The following is a 27,530-nucleotide window of genomic DNA, read 5'->3' as shown; positions in this document are numbered from 1 at the left end:
GGGATCAACCCTATGTGGAAAACTCAGATTGGTCAGGGACAAGACCAGAAATGGACTTGCCACTCTCCCTACAGCACGCTTTCCCCTGAATTTTCTTATAAAGATGTCCAGCATCTCTGTGGCCAGTTTCAGGTTAGCAGTGTCCTTAGGCTTCCCAGTTCCTTGGGAGACTGATGCAGAAACCAGTTATGCCTCCCTCGCCCCCACCATACACACACACATTGATACCAGATTGTAGGCACACAAGAGGTGGAGAGAAAATGTTTCAAGCTGTAGATACTACTACAGTACACTATTTCTTATTTCTTATCCTCTGCAATTGCTCCACACAGATGACTCTACAATATTCTCCTACAATGACATGAAGCAGAGCAAGCAGACTGGACAGCACTACTGGTGCTAGCACAAGTTGCAAAACATTATTCTCAAGCCATAGCAGGAAATGACAAGTGGAGGTTGCTTTCCCAATGGGCTGGGGTAGGGAGAGGATCACACCATAGGTTCCTGTTCTTGAGAAACCATTAGTGGCCCGTGCTCATGTTGCAATAAGCTACTTGTGCAGATCAGTGCTCCTTCTCCTTCAAGCTGAGCCTAGTGACTCCAGGGATAGGTAAAGGTAAAGGTTTCCCTTGACATTAAGTCCAGTCGTGTCCGACTTTAGGGGGCGGTGCTCATCTCCGTTTCAAAGCCGAAGAGCCGGCGTTTGTCCGTAGACACTTCCGTGGTCATGTGGCCGGCATGACTACACGGAACGCCGTTACCTGCCTGCCAAAGCAGTACCTATTAATCTACTCACATTTGCATGTTTTCGAACTGCTAGGTTGGCAGGAGCTGGGACTAGCAACGGGAGCTCACCCCGTCACGCGGATTTGAACCGCCGACCTTCCGATTGGCAAGCTCAGCAGCTCAGCGGTTTAACCCGCAGTGCCACCGCATCCCTTGACTCCAGGGATACATACATACAATTTTATTGGTAACAATCCAGTAGTGATGTCCCGCTATTTTTTACCATAATGTTTTTTTCCCTTCCCAGTATACCCTGCAGCCCTGGTATTCCCCAGAGGTCTCCCACCCTAGTATTAATCAGGCCCACTTTGATTAGCGACCAAGACCAAGCCAGGCCTGCCACCTGTGATTCTTAAAGGATTGGTCCAGCTCAAGCCTCTTCCCCTTCCAACCCCTTCCTCCTTTCCAGGCCTCCCTGATTCCCATCTCTTTTATTTAGTCAGAATGTGCTCCTTTGGGATGCATTCCCACAGTTTGCAAGGCAGAAAAGGCCTGGTGTGCCTTCATTACCCCTGTCTATGGAGATAAGGGCTTCAAAGCCTGATTGGTGTTGGCCCATTTCCACCCTCCCCAAAGACCCTCTTGCTAGTGTGTGGTCTCAGATGTCTTCTCAGTGCTCACTTGGGGAGATGAGTAAGCAGTCCAGTAGTCTGCATCACTATTCATGGAGCTATCCTCCCCACAGTCAGATTCACCAGAATCACCTGAAATACCTGACCTTCGTTTTTTGAGTTGTCGCTCCTCCTGAGCCTCTTCTGCTATGACCTCGCCATACGTTGCCTTCCTTTACTCTCTGTGCTTCTCCTTGCTCTTCTCCATCATGAAGATTCTCCACATTCATCAGAACTGGATGTGCTGTATGAAACTGAGACTTGCCTTCTGTATAAGTGTGGTCCACCTCTCCCTGCTTGTGACTCACCTGTCTGCATCTCTCTGGTCCTTCGATGCCCTGTAAGTGATGCGGGCCTCCCACACCTTGCTTATATTCTCCAGAGTGTGTGATACAGCTATAAGACCACTGTTTCCGCTCTGGTGTTTTGCAGCTGCTGATTGTGCTGCTGCAGGCTCACTGACTTTTTCCTACCATACTTGCTGCCACAGCCCATTCCTTCCTTAGATGACTATTTTTATAGGACATTATGTTACTGGTAGTGTTATTTTCCATTTCTTTTCAAATGATCCCCAGCATGGAATTGGCCTCTACCACAGCAACTGCACCCTTATTATTTTCATTGAGCTAGCTGCAGTAACCTTTCCTGGACAATAATGTAGCATGTTAATAAGTTAGGAGTCTTGCCCTGGATAGACCACTTGAAACGTAAGGGAAAAATCTTGTTTGACTTCTGTTGACTTCACAGCCACCACCACATAATTTTGCCATTTCCTCCTATTTTTTACTCAATCTCTTAGTCTAGCTTACAGCCCAGTGGTCCCAATCCAAGAGTTAACTAGGCCTGACTCTGTTTAATTTTCGGAGATCAGCCAGGCTTGGTGCAACATTTTACACTTGCTTAAATATACATTTGCTATTTTCATGCCTATTATCAATCCTCCTCCCTGGTAGCTTTCAGGAAGTTATCGAAAATGGAGCATCATCTGTGCCTCTTGTTCATATTGTTTTTCTCTCCTACTTTGGCTTTGCAAATTGGATTGCATACTTTTTTAAATTTATGGAGAATGTCTATGTGGTCGCTAGGAGTTGAAAACGACTTAACGGCACATAATCGTTTTAATTCTGTTCCTATTGTTTTATTGTAACATTGCAAATACTGACAGTCACGAGATTCTGGGGATAAAAATTGAATACATAAGTAAAATAAATAAATCTGGAGAAAGACCTTTTGAAGCCGTTTGCGGTCCATTTTTGTCTTTGGTCGCTCACCTCCATACTCCCCACTTGATTATTTATGAACAGATTAAAAAGCAAAATCCTTTTAAAATTCTCTGATCTTTCATTGACCTTAAACAACATAAAACCTGCATTTGCATTAAGAGCAGAAATATTTTCTGCACTTTTTTCTCCATAACCACCACCACGTGTGGTAGGTTGGTGTGATCGAGTGAGTGAGTGAGTCACCCTCTGTTCCGGCTCTTCCCGTGAGCTTCCGTGGCTGCTCCCTCCTAGTTCTACATCTTCACCAAAATACCACGTTAGCTCTGCCCCCTGCCTCCCAAGGGACACCCAGGGACAGCCTCCCGGCACATTATAATCCTCCGATTAGCCATTTCCCACCCCGTAACCTCCCTTCTCCAAGGCGGCTACATCACCGAAGCCGACCAACAAGGCTCCGCCCCATTCCGCTGCGCAGGCGCCCCGCGGCTACGTGAAGCGTGGTGCGTGCGTGCGTGCGTGCGTCTCCGCGGAGAACGCTGGGGAGAGTGCGGGTGAGCCGGAACAGGTGGGTGCGTTGCTTTTGTTATCTTCTATTAGGAACGGCATACAGTGGTTGTACTTTGCACCAGGAAAAGGCTTTCTGGAAGAGGTCGTTGAAGTCAAGTCCTCCGTGATGTCCCACTTCCCCTCTGACTCTCTTCGAAAGCGCTGAGAAAAGGTGGACTAGCGCTGGTAGAGCGCCTCTTGCTGGAGAGTGCTTGGTTAAGTGCCTGTCGTAAGGGACTCTTATGAACGCGACGTTTGGAGTCGTAGTACGTAAAACGGATATATAAACACCGACCCCAAATCAATACTGGAGCTGACTAGCTGGTCTGTAAAGAGAGAGCTCTATTGCATGCCGTGGTGCTGCATCTGATTTTAGTTATGATTTGTTTATGATCAGTCTCAGGTTTTCGAGCAGTATGGCTGCTTCCGTACCTGGAATGGCTGGTCCGAAAAGCTGGAAGAGAAGTAGTTACCATTCACATGGATGCAGTGTTGAGCACCTGCGAACCTGGCGGAGAGACCAAGAAGCAGGTAGCTATGTGTGTTTCTAATTCCCTTATTTAGTTTTGGACTGAGGCAATTCATTATTTTTTATTCTACTTAATGTATGCTGTCATTTTTGTGTGATTCCATCCAAATTGATGGCTGAAAGTGAAGAGGAACTGAGGAGCCTTATGATGAAGGTGAAAGAAGAAAGTGCAAACGCTGGTTTGCAGCTAAACCTCAAAAAAACCAAGATTATGGCAACCAGCTTGATTGATAACTGGCAAATAGAGGGAGAAAATGTAGAAGCAGTGAAAGACTTTGTATTCCTAGGTGCAAAGATTACTGCAGATGCTGACTGCAGTCAGGAAATCAGAAGACGCTTAATCCTTGGGAGAAGAGCAATGACCAATCTCGATAAAATAGTTAAGAGCAGAGACATCACACTGACAACAAAGGCCCGCATAGTTAAAGCAATGGTGTTCCCCGTAGTAACATATGGCTGCGAGAGCTGGACCATAAGGAAGGCTGAGCGAAGGAAGATCGATGCTTTTGAACTGTGGTGTTGGAGGAAAATTCTGAGAGTGCCTTGGACTGCAAGAAGATCCAACCAGTCCATCCTCCAAGAAATAAAGCCAGACTGCTCACTTGAGGGAATGATATTAAAGGCAAAACTGAAATACTTTGGCCACATAATGAGAAGACAGGACACCCTGGAGAAGATGCTGATGCTAGGGAGAGTGGAAGGCAAAAGGAAGAGGGGCCGACTAAGGGCAAGATGGATGGATGATATTCTAGAGGTGACGGACTCGTCCCTGGGGGAGCTGGGGGTGTTGACCGACAGGAAGCTCTGGCGTGGGCTGGTCCATGAAGTCACGAAGAGTCGGAAGCAACTAAACGAATAAACAACAACACCATCCAAATTGGAATTCCATCCAATTTTATTTATTTTTTAACATAGATAAAAATAAAAAAATTATTTCAGTTGTCAAACTTAATAAATCTCTCAGAGATTCCCCAGAGATTCCTATTCTTTGATTCATCTGTATAAACAGTACTTACAATTATTTGCCTTCTTTAAGCTTTCATCATGCTTTCCCTTGCCAATTGCACTTTTATAAAATTGAACAGCTATGCGATCTTGTAAAAACATTGAAGTGCTCTTTTCAGTCTTCCTTTTATACATGGACACTTTAATCATTTTACACTGCTTCATTACAGCTCTGAGAAGTGCACGGAGGCTACGACAGTTGTTCAGTAAGCGGCGTTTATGTGAAGACATGTCATCAGATGGAGAAGTTGGCATGGACAGTGAGACAACAGCTCTTTTATCTGTGGAAGAGGTAGGATATACTTCATTATACACATTTTCTCTAAAATGTTTGCATATGATCTAGATTGGTTTGAAAAGTGTAAATCAAAATGATTCAAATAGTTAATTAAATTGGTAGCTGAAGAGACAACTTAGGAAAACTGAGTAAAAGCAATGTTATCATCTATACTGCTTTATATATTATTTTAAAACAGTGTCAGTCTGAGTATTAATTGTATTAATTTACAGGCTGAAAATGACTTAACATCCAGAGTGAGCTTTCAGAGTGTCACTTAAATTTATGATTTACGATTAAGAGTTGTAATGCAGAATATTAGGAGATCAGATTAAAAAAGAAATATATGAAAAGTCAGACAAGGAAAATTGTCTGCCCAAGCCTCTATCAACTTTCTGGAAACTTACTCACCTGAAGTACTGATGGGCATTCTCTAGAGACTGCTTTAATGCCCTCCCTTCAGCATTCTTAGAGAGTGATTGATTGATTACAAGCCATCAGATTACGTGACATGAGTCAGTGTCGACTATTTGACTAAATAGATAGATCTTCTCCAGGGTGATCTATCCTCAACCTGGTCCTTCAGGTCTTCCAGTGGTGCACCCATCACTGCTGTAATCAAGCCCATCAAGACCACTTTGCTGCTAGTCATCCTCTCTTTCTTTTCACCGTTCCCAGCATTATAGATTTCTCAAGAGAGGTAGGCCTTTACATAACATGTCCAGACTATTATCATTTGAGCTGGCCACCTATGCCTTGAGTGAGAACTCTGGATTGATTTGTTCTACGATACATTTGTTTTATTGACAATCCATGGTACTCTCAACAGTCTTCTCCAACACCAAAGTATTCAGAAGTATCAAAACTCTTTCTATCCTGCTTCTTAAAAGCCCACCTTTTGTTTCTATAGCATGTCAGAGGGAAAACCATTGCCTGCATGATCCTGATAGGTATAGACACATCCTAGGGTTTGAATATATTTTCCAAGGTTTTTATTACAACTATGCACTAGTGAACATCTTAATGATGTTAGGATCATCCAACATCTTAAGATCACTCAACACAGAATAATCTTACAATGTTGGATGATCCTAACATCATTAAGATAAGATGATCTTAAGATATTAACATTCTTAGAGGGTAGAAAGAATAAAATTCCATTGTCCTAGAGATTATATTCCTACAAAACAGGGGTTCTGAGACAAACATGGCATTTTACACTGCAGATTTTTTGCTGATTAGCTAATTTTTTAATTCACTGAGGCTACCTCAGATTTTCTCAATTGATTGTCACATAGATTTTGTAGTGATTACTAACTTGCTGACAGGGATCAGAGAGTAACTTCAGATGCAATTTGTTTTCTTCTTTGCAATTAGAACCTGGCATACAGTTGTGTTCTAGCTGCATGGAATGTATTGGTAATATATTGTCTGGGATATAATAGTTAACATTTGCTGAGTTTATTAATGTAATTAAACTTTTATTGTTTGTAACACTATTTCTGTTCTGGTCTAAATAAACTGTAATGAAATTGTTATTTTATACTGGATATAAAATTAGGATTGATGACTTGAGGGAGGGGCTGCTTGTGAGATTAAATGTCCCAGTAAAACAAATAGGCCTTTTCCATACATGAGAACCATCAGACCTTTTGTTGTATATCAACTAGCTTCAGGTTGGCAACTAGCTATAAGCTTCTGAGATGCTCTCTACTTCCTCAGATTGAACACAAATGGCTTGGCTTAAGTCACACTTGAGACAAGCTTAGCTCCTGGTAACTGCATGGGCTTAACTATGCAGCTTTCTTGGCAATTCCATGGAAGTGTTTTATCACTGCCTTCTTTTGGGATTTTTTTCTTTTTGACTACCAATCTACTTGCAGCCCTGCAGATTGCTTGAAGTCATCTCTGCTTAGCTTTTGGTGACCACTCAAGATTAAGGAGGTGCTATGTCCTTGCTAGGGCCATAGGAAGGATTATAAAGAATTTCTATTCCAGGCTGGCTGGAGCTGTAAACAGGAGCACTACTCTGGGCAGTGATTAGGGAAGAACGGAGCAGAGAAAGGCCTGTAAACTAAATTTCTGTCCTGAAAGGAGAAAGATAATAAAGATAGTATGGGCAGCTATGTCTGCCTGGGAAGGTGGTATTCACTACTGGTTGGAGGGATTAGATTTACAAGTGATGGCAAGCAGAGCTTTTATTCAGTTATTGCTGGTATGCCAGCTGAAGTTATTAATGAGTTGATCAGGTCTGGACAGTCATCCATGCTATAGCCCATCTTGACTATTACAACACTCTGCAATGGGCCATTCTTAAAAAGTCTCTCAGCTGTTGCAAAATGTGGTTTATTTCAGATTTCCATACTAGATGGAATAAAAAGAGGCTTCCATCTCAGATTTGGTTTCTCTGCAAGGCTGTGTGTTGATTCAGTATTGCTCACTGGTAGGTTTCACAGCTTTTAAGAAAGATCCGGAGGGGAACAGAAGATAGAACAGCCTCTATGCATCTTCTTCGACGAGGACTACAGCACAGCGAAATCCAGCAGAAATTTATCAGGTTGGCTGATGTACACTTCCATTATGAGATGATCCTAGGGGAAATTGCTTCTTTGGTTTGAAGTCGATAGAATGACAGACTTCAGAAGGATCTGGGCAAGACAGCGTCCCCACTTCCTTTTCGATAGCCTTTCCCACTGCCATTTTTTCCCAGTTGGATTGTTTCCAGAAGATGGTGCTGGGATATTACTGGCCACTGATATATGCTTCCTCAAAGGCTTTGATCTTGACCTATAAGGCAGTGAATATCTACATGAAACCATTGGGAAGTGGATGATTTGGTTGTTTGGTGAGATTTGGCTCATTATTTATCTTGACGTCTAGATTCAGGAGTATTAACAGCTTAAAAAATTGGTTTCGGAGCTTTCAGGAAATTTTCCTGTTGAATCCAGAAGGCATCTTTAATACGTGTCTTTGAAAGCAGAGCATTTCACTGAACATATTACAGAATTTCAGTTTTACTGCCTTTTCTTCTGCATTGTTTTAGTCCTGAAGACTGCATTTGTTAGTAGTTTTTACATGTATTATAACTTCTCAATTGAGTGAGCAAATAGGAAGAGTTTAAAAGAGTTTGGTGGAGCTTAAGGGAGACGCCCTTTAATTTTCCCTCTAAATCAAGTGCCTGCATTTGGCCAGTATAAGGGCCTGGAACAGGAAGCAATACAGGGAAAAGCCTTCCTACTGATAGGGCCTAAAAAGAAAATATAAAGATGTACCGACAGGAGTCTACCTTTTCTTGGACACTTGGTAGGATAGGAGCTGATTTGGTTCCTTCTTCCTAAATATTTACGTCTCTGTCTTCAATTCCTGCAAGACACAATACTTCATTGATTTTTTTCTCTTCACAAGATTCATTAATTTTTCATTCTGACTCTATAAATGATTGCTGAAATAATGTCTACTGGGCAAACAGTATGGTAGCATTTTAAAGGTTTCCTTCTAATGTGCATTTTTTGTAACTTTCTGTTACTGCAATGGAGGATTTTTAATTTTTGCAGGATATGTCTTACATACATGTATGTGTGAGCTCAACCTTGTAACATTTGAAAATGATTTTTCTCCTTTCCAAATAACTTGCAGTGTGGAAACTGATCCACATGATAGGATTTAATCTCACTATTTTGCTTGGCAGAGAGGGAAAAAACTTAAAAGCTTGTATGTAAATACTTAATTACAGCACATGCACCTTTAATATGTAGAGGAGCATCCATTTCCTTGGTTAATTATAACTAACTTTCAGTCCTTCTCATTATGAGTTTGGATATTAATTTTATCTTAGCAGGTCAGATTATAGGAATTCAATTATGATTTATACAAGGATTAATAAGATGAACTACTGTACTTAGGATATAGTTCAATGTTTTGAATGTAGATAATTTTGTACCCTTGCCTTTTCTTGCAAAGGAAAAAAAAGCAGCTTCAGAAACAACTTAGAGTAAATGTTATGGAATGGGGAGGCACTTTGCAGCCCCAGTAATATTGTTTTCTCCCCTTTACTCCACCAGACTGATGTACCTCAAACCTGCAATAGATAACCCAAATGTGGAAGAGGAAACACAAACCAAATCTGTAAACTGTTTCAATCTATGTTCAAAAACTTACACATCATTGTATTCTGTTCCAGTGCTGTGGGCAGGAGAATAAATTCACTCGGGTTTTTTTTATTCTGGTTCCATAAATGCCATTCACTTTTCCTTATCCTGGCCTCTTGGGTTCTAATGGTATGTGGGAATGACCTTGGGAGATAGGAGGAAGAGCCTCAGACTAGTTATGCAAAAAGGTATCTTAGCCCACAGAAACAAAAAGGATGTGGGAAGCATTTCAGAAGGGACCCTCCCTAGTTTTCTGGAAAGTAAAAGTAAAGGAGGGGAGAAAGACTTTCAGAGTACAGAAACTTTCTGTTACTGTAACCTTACAATAATGGTAGTGTTTGTACTCATGGTTTGTGCTTCTTGTCTAGACTACCTCAAAGGGCTGACATGGATCAAACAGATTCCCTGTAACTGTTCTACTGGGATGCTTTTAATTGGCCATTGCATTCCTTCATTTAGGTGTATCCAACGAGGATGCAATGTAGCAGGAGAATATATCCATTCTGTGTTTTACTTGACAGGTTAGAGGGCAGTATGTCTGTGCTGATTGGCCTATTTACCAGCAATCAAGCCAACCTGCAGATGGATGCAGCTTGCTGTTTACATGAACTCTCGCTGTCTACTGATCCTGCTGTGGTCGAAGCATGCTTGCCAGCAACCTCTTATCTCCTGACTTACCTCTCTGGACACAGTGTAGCTCTCATGGTGAGATGGATTCCTGTGCTTAATTGCTCTTGTTCCTGTCAAGCCCAAATCATTATCCCTATGTGATTCCACTTATAGAATGTAATGGTTTCAGAATGATTCTTTTCAGGAAACTATTACTTGCTTTAAAAAGAAAAGGTAAGTCAAAATGGATGTAGTCATCCACCAGGTAGTGTCAACAAATGTCACTAAACTGAATTCCTATGGTTGGTTTTCAGAGATGCATATCTGGTAAACCAGGTTCTTTTGCAATTTTGATGGTTTAAGAGCAGGCCATTTGATTCCAGAATTGTGGAGGGAAGGTTCTGAGGATCATGTGGGGATTAGAGGAAGTTGTTGTTCACACTACAGACTTGTTAAAAACACTTCAAAAACTTTACATATCTCACCTAGATCCCAACGTCCAAATGGGAATGCTTCATGTATATTGTTAAACATATTAGGCTTTTTTTTCCTGTTGTTACAGAAATTATATACTTTCTACGCCTTTTTACTCCTAGCATAGTTACACATTTACATTTCCCAATATTTACTAATCTTAAGAGTTGTTTGCAGCTCTTGTTCATAAAGCTGCAATTAGAACAGAGTGAACATAGGGCTTACTCTCTTTCCTAATGTATTTCAGGAGCTGTGTTTGTACACATTAGGGAACTTGGTGGTTGAGATGAAGGCTGTGAAGAAACACCTTCTACCTCAGGGCATCATCCCAGTGTTAGCATCCTGTATCCAGGTGAGTATCAAATATAATCTTTGCCCAGGCACTTTGAATACCAGTTTTGGTTCATAAATTACTTTTTTATTATTTATTACATTTATATTGCCCTTCCTGAGGTAGATGTGGGATCTCCCTCCTTTTATCCTTACTACAATAACTGTGTGACTTAAGTTGCACTGAGAAATAATGACTGGCCCAAGGTTTTCCAGTGAAGTCCAAGACATAATGAATATTCCTAGTCTTGATTGAATGCCTCAACTACCATAATGCACTCATTTTTCATTTGCTGCAATTAAAATAAGTAGAATCTCCTTTTCTTATGGCATGTCCCACAGGAGATGTTAAAATACAAATCTTCATAGAGGATAGCTTGCTTCTTTTTAGTATTGCACGTTACTGCAGTACTAAGATTTCCTTAACTTACTGAGCAGCTCCTGAGTGTTTCTGAAAGAGTATATTTTCTGAGCTAGTTCTTGCATGCCTTGTCCACAAGGTATCCGATATATTTTTTTCTGCACAACACTGTTAGAGATGCTACTGGATTTAGGCAACCAAGTTGTCAGCATTACAAAAAGCTTTTTCTTCACTGACTTAGCTCAATCTGTTTTCTTGTGTATGCATTGCTATTCTCTGCTTCCTTCTCCAACTGACTCTTTGACCCTGAACTATTGGATGATGAGTTGGATTGCTTGATTTCAGTCTCCTCATGTGGCAATACAGGAAGGTGTTGGCTACGTTCTGTCACAGCTCTTGCAATCCAAGGAAGCTCCAGCTGAAATCATACCGTAAGTGCAGTAATCTTCAATTTAGGAATTACATGCGTATGTGACTATGAGATGCCCACGTGGAACCAGTTACTGAGGAAGGTGATTAACTAACCTTCACTGGATGTGTTCCACAAGTGCTGGGTAGATATTTGTCAGACTGCTTAAATTAAACACCTGTGGTATGAGGGTGGGGGTTAGAATTAATGGCTTAAATGGCCCCTTCCAATTCTGTGGTTCTATTACATGATAAAAATTAGAGCCAGCCTGCATTTATGACCACCCCCCCAACTGACAGTCATTTTCACCTGCCTCCCCTCGACTGGGCTCACTATCCTAGCCACATGTGGGGAGGAGTTGCAGAAATGTCCTGTAGGCAGGTGGGTGAGAGCTACAGGTGGGTGGGTGTGTGCCGCCGCCCTGCCAGGAAGGGGCCAGGGCCCTGCTGACCAGGGCAATCTCTTGCGCTCTGCACCACTGCTGACCAGGAAAATCCTTTACCATAGGGCTGGGGCTTCTTGCTGTGCTGGACATATTTTTTTCTGTTTCCCCTCCCCTAATTGGATTCTGGTGATGTCAGGGCGCAAGGGCTGCTTTAGGAGGTGTGACTCTTGGACAGCTGTTCCTGCGGTGGTGGTGTCATGGGTGAGATGGGCCTGGGGAAGTAATGTGGGGTGCTTCTCATTGGGTAAGCCACCAAAGGAGCACAGGAGGAGGTGGGCTCCTAAGCAGGTGTTTCAACTCTGGGGCTGCTTGCCACCTTGCAGCTCTGGGGCTGCTTGTACCCTTGTGTACCCTCCCCCACACGGCCACAGCCAGCTCCACTGTGCCTCGCTGGCCACTCACAACTTACATACCCTCTGCATAAAAAGAAAAATAACTTGTTTTTAATCTGTTTTTTTTAACTGTTTTGCCATTTCATCTATATCTTCCTTGGTCTTAAGCTAAAGAATACATACATTTTAACAAACACGAAATTCTATATGTCATATCCCTATGAAATTGTAGATAAATTCTTGCTGCATTCATTAAGACCTGCATAGGGCAAAGTGTTCTTTCTCATCATCTAAGCTTCCGTAATATGATAGCACTTATCTAGCTGCTGCTCATGTTCTTCCAGTAACTAAATAAGATTTTTTGTCCTCAGATTAGTCCTAGAATCCACCCTCCCTCAACACATGCTTCAGTTGGTTTGTTCCAGGCTGGAAGACAGAATAGGAACTGCAGTGGAATGTGCATGGGGTCTTCACTACATTATTTGCAGGTAGACATGTTTGTGGACAATAAAGGCCTGAAATAGGAGACAGCATACATTGGAAGCAAAGGGTTAAGCAATAGGCATAACTTCCCATTCCAAGCTTCATAGGAAAACCATGAGAAAAAACAATCTGGTGTCATTGTAGTGAGGAGTGGCCATTAAAGAATTAATCTTCTTAGCAAGAGGGGATGCGGGAAATGTTGAACAGAAGACAGATAGTCGTGGGGCTGGTCATTGGAACAAGGAACCGATACACTGGAGTGGGACAGCTCTTTCCAAGACAGAATTTAGTTAAAGGCTTTCCATGAGGAAAAGACACATAAAGTCGTTATTTTAAATAGGAAATGGGGTTAGGTTGTGTGTTAGATTATTGGTTTGGTTGCTTTTCTGTTGCATTGGGGGGGGCTGTCTGTAAAAAAACAAAACAGTCCCTCTGATAGGATTCCATTTCCACTACTGTAGCTACTTTGGATAACTGCACACATTGATTTACAATAAAAATAACCCAGAGGGCTGGTCATTTGGTATCACATCATTGGGTTTTTCAGGTGATCTGATTACAGTTGTAATCGAAATTATTCAACCCCCATTGCAAATCAGGTTGATTGTCAAAATGTACAGACTTTCAGCTGTTTGCAATGAACAAATCAAACGAAAGCAATTGGAATAGTTCAACACAACGAATGCTTCAAGTGGTGTCCCCAAATTCAGCTGAAAATGCAACTTATAATGACTTCTCCAGTCTCCAAAATTATTCAACCCCCTTCAACAGAATCCATCACAACAGCACACATACAGTATGCAAAACAGGTGTTGTCTCAAGCACACCTGATGCAACTAATCAAGGGCTTCATTACTTGCACCAGGTGTGCTTGAGCTGAAACACATGAAATACCTGAACTGGCTACAGCTTTGTTGAGTGTCACACTTGACGGCATGTTAGAAATACAGTATGGCTAAGTCAAAAGAATGGTCCAAAAAGGTAAGAGAAGAGATTATCGCCCTTCACAAACAAGGAACAGGATACAAAAGGATAGCGAAGGCACTGAATGTTCCTAGAGACACTGTTGGAAGCATAGTTCGCAAGTTCAAAGTTAAAGAAACAGTGGTTACACTACCTGGACAGGGCAGAAAAAGGAAGCTGTCAGTGGCTGCAACCAGATTTCTGAGAAGGCAGGTGGAGAGAAACCCTTGAGTGACTGCAAAAGACCTGCAGCAAGACCTGGTGGCAACAGGCGCTGAGATTTCAGTGAGCACAGTAAGGCGCGTACTAAACACAGAAGGTTCCCATGCCAGAACTCCAAGATGTACACCACTACTGACCCAAAAGCACAAGAAAAGTCAGCTCCAGTATGCTCAAAATCATATAAATAAGCCACAGAAGTTTTGGGATTCTGTTCCGTGGAGCAATGAAACAAAACTGGAACTTTTTGGCCTGATAGACCAGCGGTATATCTGGAGGAAGAAGAATGAAGCATATGCTGAAAAGAACACTCTGTCTACAGTTAAGCGTGGTGGTGGCTCAGTGATGCTCTGGGGCTGCTTTGCATCCTCTGGCACTGGAAACCTGCAGCGTGTGGACGGCAAGATGGATTCATTGAAGTATCAGGAAATCGTAGGAAAAAACATCATGCTGTTTGTAAGGAAGCTGAAGCTTGGGCGTCATTGGACCTTCCAACAGGACGATGATCCCAAGCATACCCCAAATTCCACTAAGGCTTGGATGGAGAAGAAGTCCTGGAAGATTCTACAGTGGCCATTACAGTCACCTGACTTGAACCATATAGAAAATCTCTGGTGGGATTTGAAGAAGGCGGTTGCAGCATGCAAACCCAAGAATATTACTGAACTGGAGGCCATTGCTCGTGAGGAATGGGCTAAGATTCCTCAGGAATGCCGCCAGAAGCTGGTGTCTGGCTATGCATCTCATTTGCAGCAGGTCATAACAGCAAAAGGGTACTCTACTAAGTACTGAAGATGCTTGCCATGAAGGGGTTGAATAATTCTGAGACTGGAGAGGTCATTATAAGTTGCATTTTCAGTTGACTTTGGGGACACCACTTGAAGCATTTGTGGTTTTGAGCTATTTCAATTGCTTTTGTTTGATTTGTTCATTGCAAACAGCTGAAAGTCTGTACGTTTTGACAATCAACCTGATTTGCAATGGGAGTTGTATAGTTTCGATTACAACTGTATGTCAGAAAATCAGGAAAAAAAGAGGGATTTCCAGTCTGCCGGAATTCAAAGAGCAAGAACAAAGAAAGACAGGGCCAGCCTACCAGTACAATAGAAAAATCAGGAGAAAAAGGACTAGGTTTATTTATTTATTTACTTACTAGTGCTGTTATTCTGCATAAGGAAAAAAAGATCTTGAGTGGCTTACAAAAACAGTATGCAATAAAAAGCAGTACCATACACATTAACATTAGACATATATTAATAGTACAAATCATAATGACGGTATCATTTACAGTGCCCATCTATGTTCTAGCTACTTACCTTAATTTCTGAATGCTTGCTTAAGTATCTGAGTTTTCACTAATTTTTTAAATACTAACAGTGAGGATGCTGATTTTATTTCTGGAGTGGAACAGTTCCATAAGAAGGAAAATGCTCACTTCCAAATCCCCTGCTGTCGTGCCTTGGGTAGGGGTAGGGACGTTTAGTATGGTTCCTCTGCCCCCATACCTTGGGTGGGCAGATTCTGCTTGGGGTAAGCAGTCCTACTTATCCATGCCCCAAGCCATAAAGTACCCTGAATTGTACTAGAGATAACTTGGTAGCCAGCACAGCTCCTGAAATACTGATATTATGAGATACCATCAGGAGGTTCCCATTAGCAGACAAGCAGCTGCATTTTGTACCAGCTGAAGATTCTAGAGGATTTTCAGGACAGTCCTATTTTGAACTGAGAGCCAGTTCGGTGTACTGGTTAAAAGCACTAGGCTAGAAATTGGGAGACTGGGAGAAATTGGGAGATTGCAGTCCTGCCTCACCCAAAGCTGGGTGACTTTGGGCCAGTCACTCTTTCTCAGCCCTAGTTAGGAAGCAATGGCAAACCATTTCCAAAAATGCTGCCAAGAAAACTGCAGGGACTTCTCCACTGACATGAGGGCATGCCCTCCCACCCACCACCCATTTTGAATAGATTATAATAGTCTATTTGGGAGGTAATGAGGGCATGCCAAGTTTGATGGGAAGCCCTGTGGGGGTGTTGAGATATGATCTGGAAAGAATAGGATTCACCCCATTATAGTCACTTCATCGGTCTTACTCAACTTTAGACCATTATTCTGTGTCCTGCATTCTGGAATGATAAGAAAACAGGTTTTACCATATACCATATCACCTAGAATGATATAAATGTTTGTGCATTGAGGTGAAAGTCAATATATATTATGAATATCAGAAGTGATGTTTTCTCATATCTAAATTTCTGTTTAGTTTTATAGTCAACCCTATTACTAGTGCAACTTTCAACATATGAGACCAATCCATTAATTTACAGATCTGGAATAAATAGAATGTATATTCTAATTTCTTTCCTGTAAAGTAATGTAAACTAAAGAGGCTTTTATAGAATAAATCAAAATTGCTAAGAAGCTCATACTAAATCAGGATTTGTCTCTATATGACACTGCATTTCTGACATCCCATGTCTTCTACCCAGACTTTGAACGTTCAAAATTTGGTGCTCCTGAAAAATGAGTAGTTTGAATGTGGGGAGGATTATAGTAGTGGAAAGGAGAAAAGTTGGACTGTAACCATCTTGCTGAAACAGAAAACTTATCTTCTGGTTTCCTTCTATTTGTAGCCAAGTGAACAATTCATTGTTGATCTCCCAAAGGACTGTGCCATCCTTAGTGCAACTGTTGCTGGAATTGTCCTCTCTGATAGCAACAACTTCTGTTGAGGGTCTAGAATTGGTAAATGAAAGGGAAATATATTGGATTTACCAGGCTAAGCCTCTTAAACTTTTTCTGAGTATGGCTCATTTTATTTTACCTTCAGTTGATATGCCCTGTTGTGCGTTGCATTGGCAATCTTCTTGCAGAAGATAAGACAGATAATGATGAACTGTTGATAAAGGAAGAGTGCCTTCTGAAGACCTTGTTTGTCTTTATACAGTATTTCCTCCCCAAACACACCTTTGTTGTAAATGAATGTCTGTGGCTCATGAACAACCTCACAGGTATGTCACCTAAACACTTGTCTCAGGTATTGTGGTTGCGAGAGTAACAGGACTGCTAGTCTTTGTTTTTGTTGTCATTTAGACTCTTTCAAAGAGCTTTGAAAATACTAAGAACTCAATTACAAAGAATTGATTAGAATATTAACAATGGCCTAATTTTAGAACATTACAGATAAAGACAATGCATATTGTGGAATGATAGAGTATCCTTGCTCAGAGCAAAATCTATTTTTGAGAAGTGGTAAACTCCAGATTCAATAATACAGTTCTTGTTCAACTCCCTATTGCCTGCATGTTCTAAGTGAAATAAATGCCAGAATGAATGGCTAATTTTTCTTCCTGCTTTTCTCAGTTCACAGCACCTCATCTTGTTCTGCTCTGCTCAGCCTGGAATTCTTCCCCTATCTGTTGAAGCTTTTACATTCTTATCAAGTAATCAGCTTGCTGGTAGGTAAAAATATTGATTCCAAAACATTGAAGTGTTATTGTTCCGAAAATCTGAAACTCTATATTCACAATTTGATATGAATAGCTGTTTTTTAATGACATTTTGACAAGGTCAAGTTGGAGACATGCATGAAGCTAAGGTTTGCCCTGCTGTTAATCAAAGCAAAATAGCTGCTTCAGACAGCTGATCTTTACATGATATAAAAGGACAGTGCAGGAAGCTAAGTTCTTTCCACATTTTCTGCTTCAGGTGTCCAAATAATGTGCTTGATCTTAGACACTGTGCATATTGAGGTGGGACCACTATTTGCTGTCCTACCTGAGGAAGCAAAGTGGCTTGCTCACTAGACTAAGGGACCATGCAGGTCATGAGAAGTAGGGGGATTCTGCAAAGGCATGAACATTCAACAGTCCCTTGTACTTCTGCAGATACTCCTTGTTCAGCTTCAAGGTATTTCTTCCATTTTCAGTATCTAGAAAATCAGGCCAGTTGCCAAGATGTCAGTTGCTGAATACACAAGTGTTCATGAGTCTCTAAACATAGAAACAACCTCTTGTGATTTTTGAATTTCTGTCCAATGTCTCTGTGCTCCAGAAAATATTAATCAAATACCCAACAAAGCTACTGAATGAGAAGATTTCTAGCAGATGAGGAATTTTTCATCTTATTGTTTCTCTCTATAGAGATGTAAGGGTCTTGAGTGCTTTACAAATCTGGCACTGTCCTTAATCACCAGTTGCCATCATCACAGGAGCTACAGGCAATCCTCAACTTACAACAACAGTCGGGACTGGAATTTCATTGATAAACAATGCAGTTGTAAAGCTTGACCGCATCACTTAGTGATGGCAATCCCTGCAGTCCCAGCTGCTTTCATTAACCGAATCCCACTGTTGTTAGGCAAGGCAAGTTCCTGCCGGCTTCCTACAACCGAAGTCAGTGGGAAAGCCAGCAGGAAGTTGCAAGTCCCAGGCCAGCAGGCAGGTAAATGGCTGCTGGTGTGTGGGAGAGGGAGCACAGGGGGGTTGGGGAGGGTTGGGGAGGATGTGTGAGAGTGCATGGGAGGCGCGGCGCAGGTTGGGAAGGATGTGTGAGGTGCAGGTTGACAAGGGTGTGAGTGGGTGCGTGAGAGGCGTGGCAGTTTTGGGTGGGGTGCAGGGGAGTGCGTGAGAGGCATAGCATGAGTTGGGGAGGGTGCACGGGGGTGTGCGAGTGGCTGGCATGGTGCAAGCACAGAGGGGCTGGCAGAGAGTGCATGGGTGGGGGAGACTTACCGCAGCAACTTGCAACCTTCCCTGCTGGCTTCCCCATTGATCTTCTGCAGGGCACTGCAATGGTCGTAAGTGTGAACTGGTTGCCAAGTGCTGTGATCGCGATCACATGACCGTGGGGTGCTGGGACAGCTGGAACTCCAAGGACCAGTTGTAACCACCATTGGTTCAGCACCGTCATCACTTTGAATGGTCACTAAACAAATAGTCGTAGGTTGAGGACTACCTGTATGTTCCTATTTCTGTAGTTTAGAAATCCCCACGTTTTTTGGGCTGGTGGGGACATTTGAAAATTTCAGAGCATGTTTGGCTGTGCTCCGATTACCACCTCCTTGAGTTACCAGGATGTTCCCCCCAGCTTGCCTTTGTCTTTTTTTTTCTGGGCAGGTAAGACACATCTAAGCAAACTACTGAAATTAGTTTATTATTGTTTCCATAATGCCCATGGACAGTTTCCAGTTAATTGTTTTTAGAGTAAAAGAATCTTCAACATATACTATATGTGTGTACTGCTTAACCGAGTTTTAGGATTTTCGCTCCTGTTTTGGGAATACAATTTTCAGATTCAGGACTCCATCAAATAATAGAGAAACCTTTGTTGTGCTTGTTTCCAAACTGATTTCTAGTTCTAACTTTAGCATCAGAAATAATATACTATGTCTCAAGAGATAGTGAGAAAATCAGCCAGTAAGATCTACTGATGAGGGTCTGATCAGTCATATTTGGGGATCTATTTATTAGTTGAGCTGTGTCAGCTCTTACATAGATTTGGCTGCTATTGTCCTGAAAACAGTTCAATTATTAATAAACTTAAGTCAAAATCTGTGGCCTTTGGAGAAAGACATGACATAGATGGTTTTTAGATGGCAAGTGATAAAGCAAGTTAGCACCTTTGCTCACGCAAGAGTAGTCTTTTCTGAGACTGGATCATGGTTCCTTCATCATCATAGGAGCTCACTTACAGGGACAGCCTGTATGAATTCACCATTAAAAATAATGGATCATGGTCATCTAGCCCCAATTATTAAGGTGTACAAAGCTAACCACCCAGTCACTGGGAGCTGGGAGGTGTAAACATTTAATGAAGTTAAGCCTGTGCTGTTACGTGGGGCTGAAGTATGGGGTTTAAAACGTGCACTCCTTTTAGAACAAGCACAGTTATGTCATCTGAGTATACTGGGTTGGATATAGGTCTCCAACTGCTGCGGTTAGGGCCAAAATGGGAATATGCACATTTTTACTCACTCAAACTTCAGCAAAGGATCGTTACCTTGTCGTGGTGCTGGAGCTTGAGCACCTCAATGATGCCATGAGCTAAACCGTGAAGGGCCACCCAAGACGGGAAGGTCATGACAGAGAGGTCAGACTAAATGCGATCCCTGGGGAAGGTAATGGCAACCCACCTCAGTATTCTTGCCGTGAAAACTAAATGGATCAGTACAACCAGAGATATGTCGGTATACCATCGGAAGATGAGACCCCCAGATCGGAAGATGGTCAAAATGCTACTGGGGAGGAACAGAGGATGAGCTCAACTAGCCCCAGACGTGATGACGCAGCTAGCTCAAAGCCGAAAGGACGGCTAGCGGCCGACGGTGCTGGTGGTGAACGGCGAATCCGATGTTCTAAGGATCAACACACCATCGGAACCTGGAATGTAAGATCTATGAGCCAGGGCAAATTGGATGTGGTTATTGGTGAGATGTCAAGATTAAAGATAGACATTCTGGGCGTCAGTGAACTGAAATGGACTGGAATGGGCCACTTCACATCAAATGACCACCAGATCTACTACTGCGGACAAGAGGACCACAGAAGAAATGGAGTAGCCTTCATAATTAATAGTAAAGTGGCTAAAGCAGTGCTTGGATACAACCCAAAAAATGATAGAATGATCTCAATTCGAATTCAGGGCAAGCCATCTAACATCACAGTGATCCAAATATACGCCCCAACCACAAATGCTGAAGAAGCTGAAGTAGAGCAGTTCTATGAGGATCTGCAGCACCTACTGGACAACACGCCTAAAAGAGATGTTATTTTCATCACAGGAGACTGGAATGCTAAGGTGGGCAGTCAAATGACACCTCGAATTACAGGTAAGTATGGCCTGGGAGAACAAAACGAAGCAGGACACAGGCTGATAGAATTTTGCCAAGACAATTCACTCTGCATAACAAACACTCTCTTCCAACAACCTAAGAGACGGCTTTATACATGGACTTCACCAGATGGACAACACCGAAATCAGATTGATTACATCCTTTGCAGCCAAAGGTGGCGGACATCTGTACAGTCGGTAAAAACAAGGCCTGGAGCTGACTGTAGTTCAGATCACGAACTTCTTCTTGCACAATTTAGGATCAGACTAAAGAGATTAGGGAAGACCCACAGATCAGCTAGATATGAGCTCACGAATATTCCTCAGGAATATGCAGTGGAGGTGAAGAATAGATTTAAGGGACTGGACTTAGTAGATAGGGTCCCGGAAGAACTCTGGACAGAAGTTGGCAGCATTGTTCAGGAGGCGGCAACAAAATACATCCCAAAGAAAGAGAAAACCAAGAAGGCAAAATGGCTGTCTGCTGAGACACTAGAAGTAGCCCAAGAAAGAAGGAAAGCAAAAGGCAACAGTGATAGGGGGAGATATGCCCAATTAAATGCAAAATTCCAGAGGTTAGCCAGAAGAGGTAAGGAATTATTTTTAAACAAGCAATGCGCGGAAGTGGAAGAAGACAATAGAATAGGAAGGACAAGAGACCTCTTCCAGAAAATTAGAAACATTGGAGGTAAATTCCAGGCAAAAATGGGTATGATCAAAAACAAAGATGGCAAGAACCTAACAGAAGAAGAAGAGATCAAGAAAAGGTGGCAAGAATATACAGAAAACCTGTATAGGAAGGATAACAATATCGGGGATAGCTTTGACAGTGTGGTCGGTGAGCTAGAGCCAGACATCCTGAAGAGTGAGGTTGAGTGGGCCTTAAGAAGCATTGCTAATAACAAGGCAACAGGAGACGACAGCATCCCAGCTGAACTGTTCAAAATCTTGCAAGATGATGCTGTCAAGGTAATGCATGCTATATGCCAGCAAATTTGGAAAACACAAGAATGGCCATCAGACTGGAAAAAATCAACTTATATCCCCATACCAAAAAAGGGAAACACTAAAGAATGTTCAAACTATCGAACAGTGGCACTCATTTCACATGCAAGTAAGGTAATGCTCAAGATCCTGCAAGGTAGACTTCAGCAGTTCATGGAGCGAGAATTGCCAGACGTACAAGCTGGGTTTAGAAAAGGCAGAGGAACTAGAGACCAAATTGCCAATATCCGCTGGATAATGGAAAAAGCCAGGGAGTTTCAGAAAAACATCTATTTCTGTTTTATTGACTATTCTAAAGCCTTTGACTGTGTGGACCATAACAAATTGTGGCAAGTTCTTAGTGGTATGGGGATACCAAGTCATCTTGTATGCCTCCTGAAGAATCTGTATAACGACCAAGTAGCAACAGTAAGAACAGACCACGGAACAACAGACTGGTTTAAGATTGGGAAAGGAGTACGGCAGGGCTGTATACTCTCACCCTACCTATTCAACTTGTATGCAGAACACATCATGCGACAAGCTGGCCTTGAGGAATCCAAGGCTGGAGTTAAAATCTCTGGAAGAAACATTAACAATCTCAGATATGCAGATGATACCACTTTGATGGCTGAAAGTGAAGAGGAACTGAGGAGCCTTATGATGAAGGTGAAAGAAGGAAGTGCAAAAGCTGGCTTGCAGCTAAACCTCAAAAAAACCAAGATTATGGCAACCAGCTTGATTGATAACTGGCAAATAGAGGGAGAAAATGTAGAAGCAGTGAAAGACTTTGTATTCCTAGGTGCAAAGATTACTGCAGATGCTGACTGCAGTCAGGAAATCAGAAGACGCTTAATCCTTGGAAGAAGAGCAATGACAAATCTCGATAAAATAGTTAAGAGCAGAGACATCACACTGACAACAAAGGCCCGCATAGTTAAAGCAATGGTGTTCCCTGTAGTAACATATGGCTGCGAGAGCTGGACCATAAGGAAGGCTGAGAGAAGGAAGATCGATGCTTTTGAACTGTGGTGTTGGAGGAAAATTCTGAGAGTGCCTTGGACTGCAAGAAGATCCAACCAGTCCATCCTCCAGGAAATCAAGCCAGACTGCTCACTTGAGGGAATGATATTAAAGGCAAAACTGAAATACTTTGGCCACATAATGAGAAGACAGGACACCCTGGAGAAGATGCTGATGCTAGGGAGAGTGGAAGGCAAAAGGAAGAGGGGCCGACCAAGGGCAAGATGGATGGATGATATTCTAGAGGTGACGGACTCGTCCCTGGGGTTGCTGGGGGTGTTGACGACCGAGAGGAAGCTCTGGCGTGGGCTGGTCCATGAAGTCACGAAGAGTCGGAAGCGACTAAACGAATAAACAACACTCACTCAAAAATTAGAGCATATAATTATTGACTGAAAATTACTTCCATGGAAATTGATAGATTCCCAAAATTGTGCCTGTTAGAACAAACTAAGCTTCAGTTAGACTCCTCTTGGATCATACAGCTCACACGTTACATTAGGAACTGCAGGCTTCCTGCCTCTTGTTTAGCAATATCTGGACAAGTTAAGAAAATTGTTGCACAAAGGATTTCTGATATAGGAGTTTAAAGAGATATAGCCACTCTCAGTAAGACTGGTATGAGGAGATGGATGAGCTGCTACAAATGTAGTTTTCAAATTGAAAAATATATAATAACCAAAATCCTCAAGTATCTTAGGAGGGAGTTTACCTACGTGAAATTTGAACAGTTAGACACAATGGTAAAAAAGTTTCAACCAAGTCCCCTATCATGAATGTACATGCATAGAAAGGGATCATTATTTTTAACTGTATATAAGACAAAACAGTTCACTGGGACCCATATTGCAGAATAACGTATTTTGTGTTGAATTATGTGTGGTCAGAACAAAAATATTATATATAAAACAGCCTCCTTTTTCAATAAAACAGTGCAATTGAAGGCCAATCACAGATCTGATTGGGGTAAATTGTTAAGAGTGATAAGGCATATGAATTCAGTTTCTGCTTTTATTTATTCTGTCATGGATGGTTGTATTCAGATGTTTTACTGTGATATGGCTAATCAATAAAGTGGTGTTGTCATTCATGTGTGAGGATCTAGAGACACACTGACAGTGTCCTGAATCTTAGTGGAAAGGCAATAAAGAAGAAATCTTTGTAAACAGTGTAAGGTATTTAAGGAAACCGTTTTTAATATCAGCATAAACTGGTATTAGTAACTGAAATTACTAATCTTAGCTTCTGGTTCCATCTCTCCCTTTAGGTTCTAACGGTGTTGTGCAATATAGCTGCCAAGGGTGCTGCCTACTGTGAGATGCTGCACCAAAAGGCTGTGCTTCCTTCTCTTGTCAACACCCTTGTTGTTTCTGATGTCCAAGTGGTAGGCCAAGATCTGGAACTATTGCATCTCATCTTCCTTCACTGGCCAAAGGTAGACATTTGTATTTGGTGTATTGCAGTGTTACTGTATTTTCTAAAAGTCCAGGATGTCCTAGCAGTCTGTACTAATGTTTATGTTCTTTCACTTTGCCAGGCTGCCACTGACTTTGTAAATCATTCTGGACTACATGCCTTACAGCAGCATCAAGATAACCTACATTTGCAAGAGCGAGTCAAAGCACTAATTCAAACAGCTAGCCAGCTAATTGCTGTCCTTCAAAATGATCCCTTTGGAACTGAAAGTCTACATTTTACTTCCTTACAAAGCTGAAGCAGCGACGTATATAAATCGACTATGTTAACTTGTCGTCAACAAACTTTAACCAAACTCTTTGAAGAGCAGTATTCTTAATTAAATGTCTGTCTGTCTATCAGATTTTGCCACTGTCCATCTCCCCCCAAAGGAGGGTCCAGGTACTTTGAGAACTGGCTTAGCACAGACTGTACATAATTAGTGGGAGAGTTTGAAGAATTGGCTTGGAGCTTTCTGTAAGGAGCCAGCTATCTTTTCAGCCCGTGGGCAAGGTTTCACACAGTGGCCTGGGCACACTTTCCCCCATACTTTTCTTTTTTTAAGTGACTATTTCAGTCAGTGTCAAGTTTGTTTTTTATCTTAAGTTTGGTAAAGTAACTTCAACTGTTTTTATTCTTTCCAGCTGAAAGGAACATTGGAAAGAAGTTGTGTAAAGGGGTTGGGACTCTGCCTGTCCCTCCATAAATAGGATATCTCTCTGAAACAGAGCATGACTGGACTAAATTTGGTTGGGTGGGAGAAGCCAGCAAAAAAAAGGACCAAGTTTAAAATGGACTGGATCTGTCTGGGAATGTGGAGAAAACCTTTCCAGGAGAAGATAAAATCCCCCCAGTTCACCATTTTGGGAAAGGCAGTTGGACAGCAGTTCAAAAGTTGCTGACTCTTCCATTCTAAGCTCCCCTTCTTCCTGGTCTTATGGTCCAAAGTGGAGTAGTCCACCATGTGTTTCCCAGTGCACACGCATATGTAACATGAAATGAAAAGCAGGGAAAAAACCACATAGAAGCAAGAATAGAACCTCTTACAGCCACTGCTGGTGAAGGAGTGAGAGAGAATTCTAGAAGCCATGCTCTGCATGTTTTCTCTACCCTGCTCAGAATATAACTGCCCTTGGGCATATGTTGACTAAAACAGGATACTTTGTACATGACTTTATTTGTAGATCACAATTGATTACATGGAAACTGCAAACAAAAATAGTCTATTGTTTTAGAATCAAACGAGGACACAGGATTATCTTTATATTTTGCTATTAACAGCATTCTCCAAGGCTTTGGCAACTTGCTCCACATTTAGGTTATTCAGCGACACATTCTTCTCTAGGCCAAAAGCTGGGGAAAAAAGCAAATCTCATTTTTAAAACTCATATAGACTGACCTCATTCAAAGATACTTCTAAGGTTTCAAGAGAGAATTGTGTTTTTAATCTATAACTCCTTTAGAAATTGATTGCTTATCTATATACTTGCTAATACAATTCAGACAAAAAAAATGCCTATGGGGACAAAATATATACGCACAATAGTGCTGTTTTTCTAAAATCTTTTGGGCTGGCAATGGTACAAGAAAAAAAAGGCACCACTTGAAGCATTCATGTTGAGCTACTGCAATTGCTTTTATTTGTTCACTGCAAACAGCTGAAAGTCTGTACATCTTGACAATCAACCTGATTTGCAATGGGGGTTGAATAATTTTGATTACAACTGTACATTATATTGGTACCTGCCAACTTCTTTCCCTCTCTGTTGCAAGAATGTAGCAATTTAACTTAGTCTGTCAATAGTATTAATAGAATTAGCACAGAAGTCTCTCTTGAATCTCTACCTTCTCTTTGTAATACTGTATATTTCTTTTAATAGATTATGCCAACATGTTCATACATGTTGTTGATATCAGCTGATGTCAGTTGATATCAAGATGACCTTGGCTTACAAACAACTGCAGTTCATAACTGCAGAAAATCCTCCCATTTTTCTTTTTAACAGCAATGTTTTTTTTCAAAACGTTTTAGAGATAAATAACAAACCCTGGTGAGTGAACTGAACAAATTGCTTCTATTGTACTTGTAAGAGCATTTCACAGAAAAGTCCTTCCCAACTCACCATATCTAGCCCAAAGCATGGGATGAACATTGGAGCACTCTCTGATCAAGATGGGGAAGTTTGGATTTGCCTTCTTCAAAGTGACATAGTGCTGTTCAATGAAATCTCTGCAAAGAATCCAAGAGAGTAGAAAACAGTACTTCCAGTTCAAGGATCTTCATGCCCTTCAATTACACTACAGAAAAACATGTTAAATATCTAATCACAGAATATGCTACGTTTCACTTTAGAATAATGTTTCAAACATTAGACATTTATTTATTAGATTTATAGCCCATTTTTTGTACAGGAGCTCAAGATAAGGTATACACTGCTCCCTTCTCCTGTTTCCCCACAACCCCTGAGAAAGGTTGGACTGAGAAGAGAACAACTGATCCAAAGTCACTTTACTTTACTTTGTTTGTATCTGCATGCTGCACACATTCATACACAGGCCAACCATATTTTTGTCTAGCACATTGTGTGAACCCAGCTCTCATATTTTTAGTTCACTGTATCACGCAAACAAAGATTCGAATAGCTGAAAAAAACTCATGGCCTTTCTGTAAGGATAATGGGTGGAGGAACATTATAGATCACTCTGAAATTCTTCAGACAAACTTAGAAAAGGAACACGCTTAGGAAAGAAACACGGAAAGAAACACCGCGCGCGCGCACAGACCTCTCCCTAGTAACGAAGAAAGCTGACTGTAATTAGCACTGTTATGAATATTAAAAGGTCCTCTGCTTTCTGTATTGTCTATCAGGGAGAACCAAACAGTTTTTAAAATCCCATCTGCCTTGAAGCACCTAAGGAAAAACCACTGGACTACCTCCTGCTAGGCTTAACAGCAGCCCAAGTGGTACCTCACCATTTTCTCCCTGCCAGCCTATCTATCCACTTGGTTGACGCGCAAACCCAGCCAGCAAAGGGATAAACTGGACAGCCTCCACACTCTCCACAAAGGGGTCGGAGACGGCCCCTGCTCGCCTCTCACCTACCGGGCCCCCTGACTAGCCGCCGAGTGCTGGCAAAGGTGGATCCGGATTTCCTTGAGATTCTGGGCGAGATTGCTCCCAATGGCTCGGACAACTGAGGACGCCGCCATGGTCCCGCGGGCATGGGCGTTGCTTCACCTTCTCTGTAGCCAATCGCGAACCGGGGTAAGAAGCGTGCGAGGTGTCATGGGTAAAAAGTAGACGGTCGCGAGCTCCCGCTTGTAGACCTGTAACATGATTAAGAGAATCAGAGCTCACATTTTCCTTGATTTAAAGCCCTATCTGTCCAAGTTCTGAACTGAAAACTACGCGTAGAAATCAGTGAAGAATTAGAAGAGCAGCGATGGGGCGGCTGGTCTACGTAGAAACAAAGGCAGCAGCAGCAGCA

General features: G+C 41.9%; 2 protein-coding genes across 3 annotated transcripts; one reads left to right on the top strand and one right to left on the bottom strand.

Annotated features, from left to right (window-relative positions):
• Window positions 1-3,152: 3,152 nt before the first annotated feature.
• TMCO6 (transmembrane and coiled-coil domains 6) lies at window positions 3,153-24,347 on the top strand. 2 transcript variants are annotated; one of them, XM_063298651.1, is made up of 13 exons: window positions 3,153-3,185; window positions 3,564-3,697; window positions 4,871-4,992; window positions 7,425-7,534; window positions 9,647-9,830; window positions 10,456-10,560; window positions 11,245-11,330; window positions 12,457-12,573; window positions 16,382-16,493; window positions 16,579-16,759; window positions 17,112-17,206; window positions 23,854-24,021; window positions 24,124-24,347. In XM_063298651.1, the coding sequence occupies exons 2-13, from the start codon at window positions 3,583-3,585 to the stop codon at window positions 24,298-24,300; spliced, it is 1,572 nt and encodes a 523-aa protein (XP_063154721.1). In that variant the 5' UTR covers window positions 3,153-3,185; window positions 3,564-3,582; the 3' UTR covers window positions 24,301-24,347. The 2 variants fall into 2 exon arrangements, with proteins under 2 accessions (XP_063154721.1, XP_063154722.1); XM_063298652.1 differs by lacking the exons at window positions 3,153-3,185; window positions 3,564-3,697 and having other exon boundaries at window positions 4,890-4,992; window positions 7,333-7,534.
• An 852-nt stretch (window positions 24,348-25,199) lies between these two features.
• On the bottom strand, window positions 25,200-27,278 carry NDUFA2 (NADH:ubiquinone oxidoreductase subunit A2). The gene is made up of 3 exons (XM_063298655.1): window positions 27,146-27,278; window positions 26,165-26,271; window positions 25,200-25,394 (listed from the first exon to the last, which is right to left on the bottom strand). The coding sequence occupies exons 1-3, from the start codon at window positions 27,250-27,252 to the stop codon at window positions 25,303-25,305; spliced, it is 306 nt and encodes a 101-aa protein (XP_063154725.1). The 5' UTR covers window positions 27,253-27,278; the 3' UTR covers window positions 25,200-25,302.
• Between the last annotated feature and the right edge of the window lie 252 nt (window positions 27,279-27,530).

The sequence above is a fragment of the Candoia aspera genome, chromosome 3 (assembly GCF_035149785.1).
Source record: "Candoia aspera isolate rCanAsp1 chromosome 3, rCanAsp1.hap2, whole genome shotgun sequence".
Lineage (NCBI taxonomy): Eukaryota > Metazoa > Chordata > Lepidosauria > Squamata > Boidae > Candoia > Candoia aspera.
The sequence above is the reverse complement of the archived record's forward strand: the minus strand, read 5'-3'. Positions and strand labels throughout refer to the sequence as shown.

Bases quoted from the DNA above. Each gene is read 5' to 3' on its own strand.
- NDUFA2 (XM_063298655.1), bottom strand. From the start codon at position 27,252: ATGGCGGCGTCCTCAGTTGTCCGAGCCATTGGGAGCAATCTCGCCCAG. The intron at 26,272-27,145 runs GTAGGTGAGAGG...GATTCTTTGCAG, and splicing joins GCGGCTAGTCAGGGGGCCCG to AGATTTCATTGAACAGCACT. The intron at 25,395-26,164 runs GTGAGTTGGGAA...TTTTTTCCCCAG, and splicing joins CATGCTTTGGGCTAGATATG to CTTTTGGCCTAGAGAAGAAT.
- TMCO6 (XM_063298651.1), top strand. From the start codon at position 3,583: ATGGCTGCTTCCGTACCTGGAATGGCTGGTCCGAAAAGCTGGAAGAGA. The intron at 4,993-7,424 runs GTAGGATATACT...GCTCACTGGTAG, and splicing joins CTCTTTTATCTGTGGAAGAG to GTTTCACAGCTTTTAAGAAA. The intron at 16,494-16,578 runs GTAAATGAAAGG...TTTTACCTTCAG, and splicing joins CTGTTGAGGGTCTAGAATTG to TTGATATGCCCTGTTGTGCG.